Source organism: Gymnoscopelus braueri (genome assembly GCF_963280865.1).
Source record: "Gymnoscopelus braueri genome assembly, chromosome: 9".
Lineage (NCBI taxonomy): Eukaryota > Metazoa > Chordata > Actinopteri > Myctophiformes > Myctophidae > Gymnoscopelus > Gymnoscopelus braueri.
This window is the reverse complement of record NC_137610.1, coordinates 6,354,874-6,370,482: the sequence shown is the minus strand read 5'-3', so window position 1 is coordinate 6,370,482 and position 15,609 is coordinate 6,354,874. Positions and strand designations below refer to the sequence as shown.

At 41.0% G+C, this 15,609-nt stretch overlaps 1 protein-coding gene across 2 annotated transcripts in view; it reads right to left on the bottom strand.

The window, feature by feature from the left end:
• LOC308091234 (disintegrin and metalloproteinase domain-containing protein 10-like) overlaps nt 1-14,636 on the bottom strand; it is a 38,693-nt gene extending 24,057 nt beyond the window's left edge. The window contains exons 1-3 of one of the 2 annotated variants that reach the window (XM_080436685.1): nt 14,500-14,636; nt 8,114-8,264; nt 1,388-1,506 (exon numbers count right to left, since the gene is read on the bottom strand). In XM_080436685.1, coding sequence (XP_080292811.1) covers nt 1,388-1,506; nt 8,114-8,264; nt 14,500-14,554 — 325 coding nt within the window. In that variant the 5' untranslated portion in view covers nt 14,555-14,636. Of the gene's footprint in view, nt 1-1,387; nt 1,507-3,833; nt 3,849-8,113; nt 8,265-14,499 lie in introns of those variants that run through there. The other variant, XM_080436686.1, reaches the window with a different exon arrangement.
• Nucleotides 14,637-15,609: the final 973 nt, after the last annotated feature.

Here is a 15,609-nt window from a genome sequence, read left to right as displayed (position 1 = left end):
ACATATTTACTGGGGCACAGGCCCTATCACAGGTCTGGTGGGGGGACATATTTACTGGGGCACAGGCCCTATCACAGGTCTGGTGGGGGACATATTTACTGGGGCACAGGCCCTATCACAGGTCTGGTGGGGGGACATATTTACTGGGGCACAGGCCCTATCACAGGTCTGGTGGGGGGACATATTTACCACAGGCCCTATCACAGGTCTGGTGGGGGGACATATTTAATGGGGCACAGACCCTATCACAGGTCTGGTGGGGGGACATATTTACTGGGGCACAGGCCCTATCACAGGTCTGGTGGGGGGACATATTTACCACAGGCCCCATCACAGGTCTGGTGGGGGGACATATTTACTGGGGCACAGACCCTATCACAGGTCTGGTGGGGGACATATTTACTGGGGCACAGGCCCTATCACAGGTCTGGTGGGGGACATATTTACTGGGGCACAGGCCCTATCACAGGTCTGGTGGGGGACATATTTACTGGGGCACAGGCCCTATCACAGGTCTGGTGGGGGACATATTTACTGGGGCACAGGCCCTATCACAGGTCTGGTGGGGGACATATTTACTGGGGCACAGGCCCCATCACAGGTCTGGTGGGGGACATATTTACTGGGGCACAGGCCCTATCACAGTCCTGGTGGGGGACATATTTAGTGGGGCACAGGCCCTATCACAGGTCTGGTGGGGGGACATATTTACCACAGGCCCTATCACAGGTCTGGTGGGGGTACATATTTACTGGGGCACAGACCCTATCACAGGTCTGGTGGGGGACATATTTACTGGGGCACAGGCCCCATCACAGGTCTGGTGGGGGACATATTTACTGGGGCACAGGCCCTATCACAGGTCTGGTGGGGGACATATTTACTGGGGCACAGGCCCTATCACAGTCCTGGTGGGGGACATATTTAGTGGGGCACAGGCCCTATCACAGGCCTGGTAGGGGACATATTTACTGGGGCACAGGCCCTATCACAGGCCTGGTGGGGGACATATTTAGTGGGGCACAGGCCCTATCACAGGTCTGGTGTGGGACATATTTAGTGGGGCACAGGCCCTATCACAGGACATATCCGACGGAGGCATATGTATATAGCATATGTATAGCCTACAACCGGAACTGACGCCCACGCTCCGCTGGAAACTTGTGGATAGGATTCCAGATCTACAAATGAACCTGGGATCTGTCTACATAACATGCTATCTAAATTACATTGTAACCTTTACATAAAGCCTGCAAGGTTGTTAATTATACTTTGTCATATGACATTTGCCTGCTGAAAATAGCAGCTCTACAAGCTCACAGCGATGAATCACAGCGATACGCGTTGTGAGCTTGTAGATCTGCTGTTTTGGGGCCCTGAGTCTCACCATAGATTTCTCCTGTGTAGATGTGAGACGTGTCATAAGGAAGATCTTCTCCAGACATCTCTACCTTCAGGTCAGGACTGAATAAGGATGTGTCTCTCTTCATCCTCAGGTTGAAATGTCTGCAACACAATAATACTTATTATTAATAATAACAATAATGAATAAGGTTGTGTCTCTCTTCATCCTCAGGTTGAAATGTCTGCAACACAATAATACTTATTATCATTATTATTATTAATAATAACAATAATGAATAAGGTTTTATCTCTCTTCATCCTCAGATTGAAATGTCTGCAACATAATAATACTTATTAATAATGAATAAGGTTTTGTCTCTAAGGTTGTGCGGTGTCCTGGTTTTACGTTCTTTTTTAATACAGTTTAATGTGTTTTTATGAAATCTTGACTGTCTCGTCAGCCAAACTGTGTGTCACATGACACAGTGATTATTGTTAAGGAAGCAGTATAGAGAATGGCAGAGCATGAAATAACAGCTGGAGACCTGCTCTCCAATATGGAACACTTTTCTACTAAGGTTGGGTGATATGCCAAAATATTCCTATCGCCGCCGTCAGCCCAAAAATAGAACATTAAATAATATGAGAACAGCTCCGCTCCCCAGCACAGAGCTCCCAACCGGAGTTATACTTGGGCGTACAGCGGGCCGCGTGTCGGAAATAGCAGATCTACAAGCTCACAACGTGTCACGCTCGTGAGGAGTTGTGAGCTTGTAGATCTACTATTTTCGGCGCACGGGCCACAAAGTATAGACGCCTTATCAGACAACGTCACACTGATAAGAACCAGTATGCGCGCGCAGGCCGGCACCAAATGAACCCCACCACTCATAAGATGCAATGTTAAAGTGGTCACAGCCTCACGTGTAAAAATGCATCCCATCAAACTTTCAGATGCTGTTTTTCTCCCAGTGTGGAGGAAGAATGCTTAGGATTTTTACTGTGATCTCTCGCTCTTCACATATATATTTCTTGGTTTCTGTTGTGTGTAAACAATAATAACAATTCAAAGTAGTTGTCGCCCAAACCCCACCTCCAGTGGCTGTCATAAGAACAGAGGGAGAGCTCTATGATCATGGCACCAGAACCTGCTCTTGCTTGCGCAGCTGCAGCCAGTCAAGCCTAATTTATGCTCCGTCCCGCGAAGGTGTCACGCGCAGAGAACGGACGAGAATAGCAGACCTCCAAGCTCACAGCGGTCTCATCCGCGACGCGGTTGTGAGCTTGTATGTCAGCTGTTCTTGGCGCGCAATACCGTTGCGCGATGAAGTATATATGTCTTGCCAGGGCGCACCTCACTAGCAAACACACAAGAGGGGGTTGAATGAACTGAAACCAGCGCACCCCAAAACAACAGGTTTGGGGATCTGTTGGGAATTGATTACGTGAAACAGTCACCTGTGCGTCCAGTCTCAATGTTTATGAACAAATAATTGATCTATACATTCGGCTGCAACACGTGTAGTGCCAGTGTCGGGTTACGTGTTCATAGTAACATGAACAGAGACTGTCTCTCTGCTGCCATGCACTGTCTCACTGACAAACGTGTTAGTTAGGATATTCTTTTCAGGACTAAGCTAATAAGTTAGGAGATGAAGTGAAGTTGAAGGAGAGTACTAGTCTACCACAGTTTTACACCATTCACGGCAACGATGTGTCAAAACACAAACATCCAAGTTTACTTTTTTACAGACGGCTTTTTAATTTATCTCTAGTAGAACGTAATGATAATGATAATAATGATAATAAAACAACAACATGCTAATTTTATTAGAGGTACCGTAGCCTATTCACCATATTCCCTCGGCAGCCATTATGCTATTAAGTTAATGAGATAATGCCAGCCCAGCATTTCTTCCCCACCCGCAAATAGACGTGAGAGCAAAATGGCCGCTGTGTGAATTTCTCAGAGCTCATTGCATCTTTTGATCTGAGGAGCAAGTCGGCCTAGTCCTATCTTCCACTATGGGTGTGTTTCAGAAATGAGATGTGGGGAATAATCTGCTACGCTTCCACCAGTCTGAATTTATGAATGGATACAGGATAGGTGGGCACTAGGGACATCTGGGCACCTCCATTTAATGTTAAGTATACATGATGTGAACGTACACGATACATCATTATCAAACTTAATTATATCCTTCAACTTCTTGTTTATGCCCCAAAATGACTGGATATACAGATTGTGTAGCAATTTGTATCAATTGTAGAAATATCACTCCTTAATTTAGTTCCATTTGTACACTCTTAGAGTTACTGACACATAAGGGTCCATTTGGTTCCTATTCCTAACCATCAATAATTTGGCTGGGGACCCCGTCAAGGACCCCAGGGGGTCCCCGGACCCCACATTGAGAACCACTGGAATAGAGTGTAAACCTACAGTGCATATAGAAGTTTAATAGAGAGTAGAAGTTAGATCTACAAACCTGCCGTGGGCATGGAAGTCTAATAGAGTGTCTAATAGAAGTGTAGTCTCGCGTGGCCAGACTGTTGCCTCCCACAATTTTCAAATGTTTCCGGTCATACAGTCTGGGACTCGGAAGCTCTGATCATGATTAGAATATAAACCGGATATGAAGCCTCCTCCCCACTTCCGTTTCGTCTTTACAGTCGCGCAAATGTATCCTAATATAAATACAAATCATCTATGTATATTTAGCTTGCTGCTTAGCAGAAATGGAAATAAAAAAATAAAATGTAAAGATGTTTTAAAATATATTTAACGGAAGTGCCAGCTTCCTCTCTCGGATTTTGGGAGTTGTAGTAGTAGGGCAGTTTCGAGGCTCCGTGAGCACCCCAAAAACACATCTCTTAAACCTGTTTTTTTAGGACCCTAAAAGGTGTCTAGTTATGATTTCTGCTTGTTGCCCATGTCAACTAATGTCCCATGGGGTTTATTTTTAACCCTTTCTGACACCTACCCCCAACCCAAACCATAACATGGAGATAACAGAGAATACCATAACTCTTGAAGTAAACAACATACAGCAACAAATGAACACATTTTTCTATATCATTTTGACCCAAGGAATTCATTAAAGTTTTTTATTAAGATTCAAACACATATTGACTCTATTTCAGGGCAGAAACAGCCAAAAACTAGCAGAAAATGTTGAAATTATAATGATCACGTCTATATTTCTCTTTGTACTAAACGTTTACCGTGTATTCTTTTTTACCATATGTTTTTTAGGACCTTTATGGTGTCTAGTTAAGATTCATTCTTGTTGCCCAGGTCAAATAATGTCCCATGGGGTTTATTTTAACCCTTTCTGACACCTATTCGGCTATTCCCAATCTGAACCATAAAATGGAGGTAACAGAAAATACCATAACTCTTGAAGTAAACAACATACAGAGACAAATGAACACATTTTTCTATATCATTTGGACCCAAGGAATGCATTTGAGTGGTTTTTATTAAGATTCAAGCACATCTTGACTCTATTTCAGGGCAGAAACAGCCAAAAACTAGCAAGAAATGTTCAAATCACAATTATCACATCTATATTTCTCTTTGTACTAAACTTTTAAGGTGTATTCTTTTTTACCATATGTCTTTTAGGACCCTAAAGGTGTCTAGTTAAGTTTTAATCTTGTTGCCCTGGTCAAATAAGGTCCCATGGGGTTTATTTTAACCCTTTGTTACACCTATTCCCAACCCAAACCATACAATGGAGACAATAGAAAATACCATAACTCTTGAAGTAAACATACATAGACAAATGAACACATTTCTATATATAATTTTGACCCAAGGAATTCATTAAAGTGGTTATTATTAAGATTCAAGCAGGTCTTGACTCTATTTCAGGACAGAAACTGCAAAAAACTAAAAAACTAACAGAAAATGTTCAAATAACATCTATATTAATCCTTGTATTAAATACTTAAGGTGTATTATACTTTCCCCCATGTTTTTAGGACCCTCATGGTGTCTAGTTAAGATTTCTTCTTGTTGCCCAGGTCAACTAATGTCCCATGGGGTTCATTTGGTGACCATTTTAAATCGATGTCCACAGGAGTGGCGTTTTCATATCTGAACCAGACAACGTACAAAGACAAATAAACCCACTTTTTCATTGAATGTTTACACCAGGAATCTAATGGAAAGGTCACTGACATGGTACAACCATTCTTTATTGGTGAAAAACACACAAATATCAAATTCTGGCTTATATCAAAACACAATTTCACTGATCAGTATCATCCATCTCATCATCAAACTCCACCTCATCCTCTTCCCTCTCATCATCATCATCACTGATGACACCAGCAGCCAACAGGTCAATGAGAGATAGGGACAGAATTGGCCCACAAGACCAGACAGGCTCCAAAATCCCTCCTTCTGTCTTCTGCCACCCCTGACCATCATCCTAGGATTTAGGCCTCCAAAAGATTGGCTCAGCTGCTCGCTTGTAACAGGTCACTCTATAGTTCACCCACTGGATGTGGGGGATGAGTGTGTCCTGGCATGGGGGCAGGCGAGCTAGTCCACGCCTCAGCCTCTACTGCGCCTTGATGGAATCAAGACCACTCTTGATTCCATTAAGGGCGCAGTAGAGGCTGAGGCGTGGACTTTCTGAGAAATTCATAGTGCAAGGTCCAGGCACCAGGAAACCCCAGGACTTTAAGTTCTTTCTGGGCAATGTGGAAAATAAGCGACAGTTCTGCCAGTTGATGCTCAAGGTCTGGGGGAGTAAGGAGGCAGCATCCCGGCTGGCAAAATGTGAAACAGCTGCTCTCATCGTGGAAGGAACAGCTCATAAACTTGTGGCATTAGATTGAGAAGTGAGTTGATTGATCAATACCTATATAACTTTGGTGAGTTCTTGTGTTAGCAGATTTGCCAAGAATGATTGTTGATGTTGATGACGACATCAACCTGCTCATCTACCTTGACACTGGCACAGGCAGGCACCGTCAGCTGGTAAATGTCACGGAGCTAGCAACCTCTCTTGGGCAGCCATACTGTAGCACCCTGCTTGGGTACCATGTATTCAGTGATCAGGGCTGTACTAGTTCCTTCAAGGGCAAGGTGGCACCACTCAAAAAGCTCCAGAAGAACCCCAAATTTCAAAAGGCTTTCAGGTTGGTGTATGATCATCCTAATAATATTTAATGATGATGATGATAAGAGGGAAGAGGTTGAGATGGATGATACCGATCAGTGACATTATGTTTTGATTATTTAAGAAAGTTATATTATGCCTAAATATAAGCCAGAATTTGATATTTGTGTGTTTTTCACCAATAAAGAATGGTTGTACCATGTCAGTGACCTTTCCATTAGATTCCTGGTGTAAACATTCTATGAAAAAGTGGGTTTATTTGTCTTTGTACGTTGTCTGGTTCAGATATGAAAACGCCACTCCTGTGGACATCGATTTAAAATGGTCACCAAATGAACCCCATGGGACATTAGTTGACCTGGGCAACAAGAAGAAATCTTAACTAGACACCATAAGGGTCCTAAAAACATGGGGTAAAGTAGAATACACCTTAAGTATTTAATACAAGGATTAATATAGATGTGATTTGAACATTTTCTGTTAGTTTTTTGCAGTTTCTGTCCTGAAATAGAGTCAAGACCTGCTTGAATCTTAATAATAACCACTTTAATTAATTCCTTGGGTCAAAATTATATATAGAAATGTGTTCATTTGTCTATGTATGTTTACTTCAAGAGTTATGGTATTTTCTATTGTCTCCATTGTATGGTTCGGGTTGGGAATAGGTGTAACAAAGGGTTAAAATAAACCCCATGGGACCTTATTTGACCAGGGCAACAATATTAAAACTTAACTAGACACCTTTAGGGTCCGAAAAGACATATGGTAAAAAAGAATAGACCTTAAAAATGTAGTACAAAGAGAAATATAGATGTGATTTGAAAGTTTTCTGCTTGTTTTTGGCTGTTTATGTCCTGAAATAGAGTCAAGATGTGCTTGAATCTTTATAATAACCACTTCAATGAATTCCTTGGGTCAAAATGATGTAAAAGAATGTGTTCATTTGTCGCTGTATGTTGTTTACTTCAGGAGTTATGGTATTTTCTGTTATCTCAATTTTATGGTTTGATTGGTAATAGGTGTCAGAAAGGGTTAAAATGAACCCCATGGGCCATTATTTGACCAGGGCAACAAGAATAAATCTTAACTAGACACCATAAAGGTCCTAAAAAACATATGGTAAAAAAGAATACACCTTAAAAGTTTAGTACAAAGAGAAATATAGATGTGATAATTGTGATTTGAACGTTTTCTGCTTGTTTTTGGCTGTTTATGTCCTGAAATAGAGTCAAGATGTGCTTGAATCTTTATAATAACCACTTTAATGAATTACTTTGGTCAAAATGATATAGAAAAATGTGTTCATTTGTCGCTGTATGTTGTTTACTTCAAGAGTTATGGTATTCTCTGTTATCTTCATGTTATGGTTTGGGTTGGGGGTAGGTGTCAGAAAGGGTTAAAAATAAACCCCATGGGACATTAGTTGACATGGGCAACAAGCAGAAATCATAACTAGACACCTTTAGGGTCCTAAAAAAACAGGTTTAAGAGATGTGTTTTTGGGGTGCTCACGGAGCCTCGAAACTGCCCTACAATAGTTCCAGACTCTATATAGCATTCAGAGATTGTGGAATAGTTGTCTGGCTACACAAGACTAATAGAAGTGTAATAGAGAGTAAGTTAGATCTACAAACCTGCCGTGGGCATGGAAGTCTAAATGCAGGAACTGCTCATGGTGGGACAGCGCCCTCTTGGCTCTGTGGTGGTTACTGCTCACCGGCTCTGTATCATACGACAGACCCTCATAGTGACGGATGAACTGGTTCAGAGGATTCCCATAGTAACCTGCAGGGAAACCATTACTTGTTACAATGTGTATTCATTTATCACACGCTCTTAACCCTTTAAGACCTGAGGCGATTCTTAAAAATGTTTTCTAAATCCTAACAGTTTTTTGAAAAAAATCTTGAAAAAGAAAATCACAATTTTTCAAAAATAGCAGATCTACAAGCTCATAGCAGTGCCGCGCTATGAGCTTGTATATCTGCTATTTTTGAATAGCCAAAGAAATCTAAAGTGACACAGATGCGTTCCAGGTCGCATCTCTCTCAGGTTAATCCAGAGAGACCTACAGTAAACAATGTAAAGACATACATACAATATATATAATAATAATAATATAATATAACTTACAGTAAACAAGGTAAACATATATAGAATATATAGAATAATAATATAACTTACAGTAAACAATGTAAACACATACATAGAATACAGAGAGACAGTGCAGTGTCTCAGTAAACTATAGGATCATAGAATACAGAGACAGTGTAGTGTCTCAGTAAACTATAGGATCATAGAATACAGAGAGACAGTGTAGTGTCTCAGTAAACTATAGGATCATAGAATACAGAGAGACAGTGTAGTGTCTCAATAAACTATAGGATCATAGAATACAGAGAGACAGTGTAGTGTCTCAGTAAACTATAGGATCATAGAATACAGAGAGACAGTGTAGTGTCTCAGTAAACTATAGGATCATAGAATACAGAGACAGTGTAGTGTCTCAGTAAACTATAGGATCATAGAATACAGAGAGACAGTGTAGTGTCTCAGTAAACTATAGGATCATAGAATAGAGACAGTGTAGTGTCTCAGTAAACTATAGGATCATAGAATACAGAGAGACAGTGTAGTGTCTCAGTAAACTATAGGATCATAGAATACAGAGAGACAGTGTAGTGTCTCAGTAAACTATAGGATCATAGAATACAGAGACAGTGTAGTGTCTCAGTAAACTATAGGATCATAGAATACAGAGACAGTGTAGTGTCTCAGTAAACTATAGGATCATAGAATACAGAGAGACAGTGTAGTGTCTCAGTAAACTATAGGATCATAGAATACAGAGAGACAGTGTAGTGTCTCAATAAACTATAGGATCATAGAATACAGAGAGACAGTGTAGTGTCTCAGTAAACTATAGGATCATAGAATACAGAGACAGAGTATAGTGTCTCAATAAACTATAGGATCATAGAATACAGAGAGACAGTGTAGTGTCTCAGTAAACTATAGGATCACAGGTAAACAATGAACCTAGAAATTAGAATAACAAGTCAATAATAATACTAATAATGTAATTATTAGGGATGGGCAATATTATCGCGATATATCACAATATTTTATTTCGCCATACTATATCGATACTCCAGGCCGTCATTTTTTATTTTTTTTTGCTTTTGCAGATACAGGCTTTATGAAAAAACATTCAACATCACTGATCTGCAGCTACTCAATGTAGTGTATACAGTGCCGGATTTATAGGAGTTGAGGCCCGTGGGCTAGAGTAATTTTCGAGGCGCGCCCCCTTTGCGCGCTCGCACATTTTTTTTGCGGTTCTGGGCGGATTGGGTTCGTTTTTTTCGCGGTTCTGGGCGGATTGGGTTCGTTTTTTTTCCAGTTTTTGGCATAAAAAAAATAAAATAATAATATATATATATATATTTTTTTTACCAAAAAAATCGGAGGCCCCCCCAGTTGGAGGCCCGTGGGCTGCAGCCCACCCTAGCCCAACGGTAAGTCCGGCCCTGAGTGTATATACAGTATATACACAATATGTAGTTGTGATATATGTATATATATCGTATCAGAATATAATGCAATAAGTATCGTATCGCAATATATCGTGATATCGCAATATATCGCGTATCGCAATATATCGTGATATAATCGTATTGTGTCCCAAGTATTGTGATACGTATCGTATCATGAGGTTCTTGCCAATACCCATCCCTAAATGTAATGTAATTCTATAAATGTGAGTCTGTAGTTCATTCATCTCTAGAACTGTCCAACCGACTTCAAACTCTTTCTCCAGATATATCAAAGCTCAAGTAAACAGGGATAATTAAATAGCATTCAAATAATTGTCTTTCCCCCCTAAAGGCCCTGAATGCCTCTTTGACTATACAGCCATGTGCATTTATTTATTTTTAATAACAGTTTTTGTAGGTTTTTGATAAAACAACCCACACATAAAACACATTTTCCCCACTTCTGTTCAATAACATTATAGCGGGCTGCACACAATTATAACAAGCAGATTTCACACACATTAATGGATATTAATGTAATTAGATAAAAAAACAGACTAATGCTGGAAAACAAGAGAACAAATAAAAAAAACTGGATTAAAACTGTCAATCATTTAATCTAGATCTGCTAGATCTCTCACAGCCTCTCCACCAATAAAAGCCCCCCCCCCTCCCACAACCTCTCCACCAATAGAACGCCTCCCTCTCACAACCTCTCCACCAATAGAACGCCTCCCTCTCATAACCTCTCCACCAATAGAACGCCTCCCTCTCACAACCTCTCCACCAATAAAACCCCCCCCTCCCACAACCTCTCCACCAATAGAACGCCTCCCTCTCACAGCCTCTCCACCAATAGAACGCCTCGCTCTCACAACTACCGGGTGGGTAGGGTACCGGGTGGGCGCTGGGTGGGCAGGAACTTCATCGCCTCGCGTAGCCAGACTATAGACGAATCCACAGACGCGCTGCCTGTAGGCGGCCATTGCTGCGGTGTTTTTTGCTGCGGAGCGTTGACACCGCAGCAATGGCTGCGCGCAGGGCAGCGCTCCGTGGATTTGTGTATATCACTGCGTGGATATGAGTCTGGTGCTTTTATGAGGACTTTTTTTCCCCCCAAGGGGCGGGATCAAAACGATGGCTCTGGACGCAATTGGTTAGACCTACAACCAACTACCAATTACAGTCTCCCATATTTGAATACTACGTCCTGATTGGTCACCCCAGACTTCGGGTGCAGGAAATGGATTCACAACGGAGCGGTTCCAGACCCAAATCACAGAGGGCAATTTTTTTTTTGCACTGGCAGATTCGTCTGGTCCCAGGCTAAAAACTTCACCCCTAACTGTTACCTGGAACAACACCTGCTGCCTTTTTATGCTATATGTATGAATGTACATAATACTGTACATACATTATCATTGATTTGTCTTTCCCATGTTTCTCCTCATCTCTGCCCCCTCCCTCCCCCCTAAAACTACATGATGGATCTTAAACCAAAATGTATTTCATCCACTTATTTACACCTGGAAACCTGTGATGTGACAATAACATGTATTCTGAGTCTCTCACACACACACACACACACACACACACACACACACACACACACACACACACACACACACACACACACACACACACACACACACACACACACACACACACACACACACACACACACACACACACACACACACACACACACACACACACACACTATGAGATGCCTGTGTCAGGTGTGTCTCATTGTAAAAGCATATAAATAAAGTGTGAAGATACAGTTATGGAATAATAAGCTACAGGCTAGTGATGAGTTTGAATGGTTTCATATTTGGGATTTTAGATGTTTTTTCAGTGTTTAGTATTGTGTAGTTCATGTGACGTGCTATGTGCTGCGATGTCATTTATTGGACTATGTATTTGTATTTTATGTTGCAGGACCACATTGGAAACAAAGTTTTATTACACTTTCATGTGTTTATCCTGGGTTTCAGTTATATTGTGTTTTACTCATATTTATTTGACCAAAATCTAATCAAATGAAAAGTCCAGAGATGGAACACTTCATTATGCGTTTCACAGAAAGACATTCAGTAGACATGATGCTGAACAGACTGGAGACGAGATCTATTATACTGTATGTTCTAACCAAGGGGCCAGCTTGAGATTTTTACATTGACTCCAATACGGAAGAGACAGTTCATATGAATGGCCTGTAGTTTTGCTGTTTTACCCCTGCTGGTGTCAGAAAGAATATTCTCTCAATGTAAGCGGATGGGTTTTTGACTTAACTTTAGACTTCATTTTCTTACCTTAATAAACATTGTCATAGATACTATATGCTTCCAGTCGCTAGTTTAAAGTCTCCTTTCAATCATCATGATATGCGTTTAGCTAAATTATGGTCCCATTTATTTTAAAATTGCACGGATTTTCGGGTTTTCCAGTTGTCTATGCACGGAATGACACCTCCGTGCAATGTATACTAAGTCGTGTGAGATCGGGTTGAGATGATAGTTAAATAGATAGATGTAGATGATAGATGTTACAGGGAAATTGGCATTCCAGGGAAATTGAAAAGGGAGTGCTCGTTTTCAACCCCCACCCCCCCAGGCAATTCTGTAGAACCAACAATAGAGGGCAATGCAAGCCACACTAGACTAGAACATCTATGCAACGTGCATAGACGTGCATAGACATGAACGTGCATGCGTGTGCACGCACGCATGCACACACGTGTGCGCATACACGCTCATGCTTCCAATTTGGTTTATTGAAAGCATGACTGTTAAGATAATTTTATTGTGTTCTGGCTTTTAACATTTGTTTTAGTTTATCCACGACACACACGCACAAGTGGATAGTAACCCATGAAAAGATCTATTCTCCCCCTATCGGTTTACAACTCGGACGGAGCTGAGTCGACTAGCAGACCATCGGCCGGTCGGGGCGGGCACTCACGCCTGTAGGCGCGCCTCCTCGGCCTCAAGCTCTGCTATGTCGGTGCGCCTCCGTCATGGACAATAACTATTATCACGTGTGCGTGTGAACGCGTGTTCAGCGTTCCGGGAACGCCCCCTTGGGGGGGGAATAACAAAAGCCAGGTCCGCCTCGCATCAAAGCCCCGCCTCGCGCCTCCTCCTCCTCTCGCATCAAAGCGCCACCTCGCGCCTCCTCCTCCTTCTCCTCCTCCTCGTGAGGAGGAGCGCCTCGTGTAAAAAACCCTGTCTCGAAAAAACCCGCCTCGCGCCGTAGCCCCACGCTTAAAAACGAGCGCTCCTTTTTCAATTTCCCTGGAATGCCAATTTCCCTGTGACATATAGATGTAGATGATAGATATATATAGATGTAGATGATAGATATAATGATAGATATATATAGATGTAGATGACAGTTATATATATATATATATGATAGATGAATAGATCAGATGTAGATCAGATGGTTGTGAGACTCTCATAGATAAATAAATAGATAGATGTAGATGATAGATAGATAAATAGATGGTGAGACTCGCATAGATAAATAGATAGAAGTAGATGATACATAGATGGTTGAGACTATCATCACATCAATCAGTCTTTGTTCAGAGGAATAATATGCATGCATTATGACTGACATTCTCTACCAGACATCTTACAGTCAGAGATCTAACATTAACCTCATTAATAACCTCTAAATATGATTAAAACATCCTGTAATCCAAGCACTGAGTGTTTAACATAAGACACTTATATCTATGTTTATAAGCTTTGATTTAGAAAGAATGCTAGACTATCAAAGAGCAGAAAGGTTCCAACTATAAAGTCTTATGCATGTCTATAATGTAACAAACATTGATAATAAAGCAGATCTAAGGTGTTTCCAGACAGATGTTAATGTTTATTATTTAGTTGTTTGTGAAGCAAAGCGATGAACAAGAGTAAAAGGCTACGTTTAGCAGGTGTTACACCAAACTATGTGACCCATCAAAATCTGTGACTCCAGAGGCCACTGTCGCTCAGCTGTGGCTGTATTATATTTAATACTATTTCTCTGAGCTCACCTTGAGCCTGTTTGATATCATAATGTGATGAATCTGATCTATAAGCCCTCTAGATGAAAACACTGATACTAACACAGCCTTGTGTGTTCGGGTTCTTAACGTGAACCACCGAACACAGCGCCCTCTAGAGTCACACATTTCCACAGGTCACTAATGTCCACGTATCACCCCAGTCGGGGCATCTTCTCCATCTTCTCACAACAATGGCTACACAACAACACAACTACACAACACAACTACACAACAACACACACCGTGACCATAAAGCACCGTGATAAACACAATAACCCTTTCATCATCCTATAGGTTTATCTCCTTCATTAATCACTCTTTATTCTTTCATCCATCCTTCACAACAAGGCTAGGCCATGCTAAGCTAAGTGCTGCTAGCCCGTTAGCTTCATAACATCATGTTTATATTTATGAATAAACTCACCTTGTGTTTGATGACAGAAACACAGCATTAATGATGCTGTGAGCACAGACTCCATGTTTACAACATCAATATATTATATTATAATATAATGTTCTGTCTCTGCAGCCTGACTGTTGATGCAGCTTCCTCTCATCCGCCTCCCCACACCCTGGGGTACTTTATTTTACCTTGAATGCACCCTGGGGTACTTTATTTTACCTTGAATGCACCCTGGGGTACTTTATTTTACCTTGAATGCACCCTGGGGTACTTTATTTTACCTTGAATGCACCCTGGGTACTTTATTTTACCTTGAATGCACCCTGGGGTACTTTATTTGACCTTGAGTGCACCCTGGGGTACTTTATTTTACCTTGAATAAACCTGGGGTACTTTATTTTACCTTGAATAAACCTGTGGTACTTTATTTTACCTTGAATAAACCTGGGGTACTTTATTTTACCTTGAATAAACCTGGGGTACTTTATCTTACCTTGAATGCACCCTGGGGTACTTTATTTTACCTTGAATAAACCCTGGGGTACTTTATTTGACCTTGACTGCACCCTGGGGTACTTTATTTGACCTTGAATAAACCCTGGGGTACTTTATTTGACCTTGACTGCACCCTGGGGTACTTTATTTGACCTTGAATGCACCCTGGGGTACTTTATTTGACCTTGAATAAACCCTGGGGTCATTTATTTTACCTTGAATGCACCCTGGGGTACTTTATTTTACCTTGAATGCACCCTGGGGTGCTTTATTTTACTTTTAATGCACCCTGGGGTGCTTTATTTTACCTTGAATACACTGTACTCTGAACATGTACAAATTAAAACATACTACTACTTGATATTTAACCACATTCTACCTGCCACCACAACTATTTTGGGCACAAACAAAAAAAAATATCTTAAATGTTCTTATTCAAAAATACCAGATCTACAAGCTCACATCAGACTTCTCTATCATGCTTTACTATTTAAAATGACAGTAATCACTATAAATATTCAACGTTGTTAACAATGTGGTAAGATTAAGAACTGGCTAATAATGTAGTAAAAAGTTACTATAATCAAGACAAAGTAGCAAAGAAAGGGTACGAAAAACATCGTACCTTGATTTTTT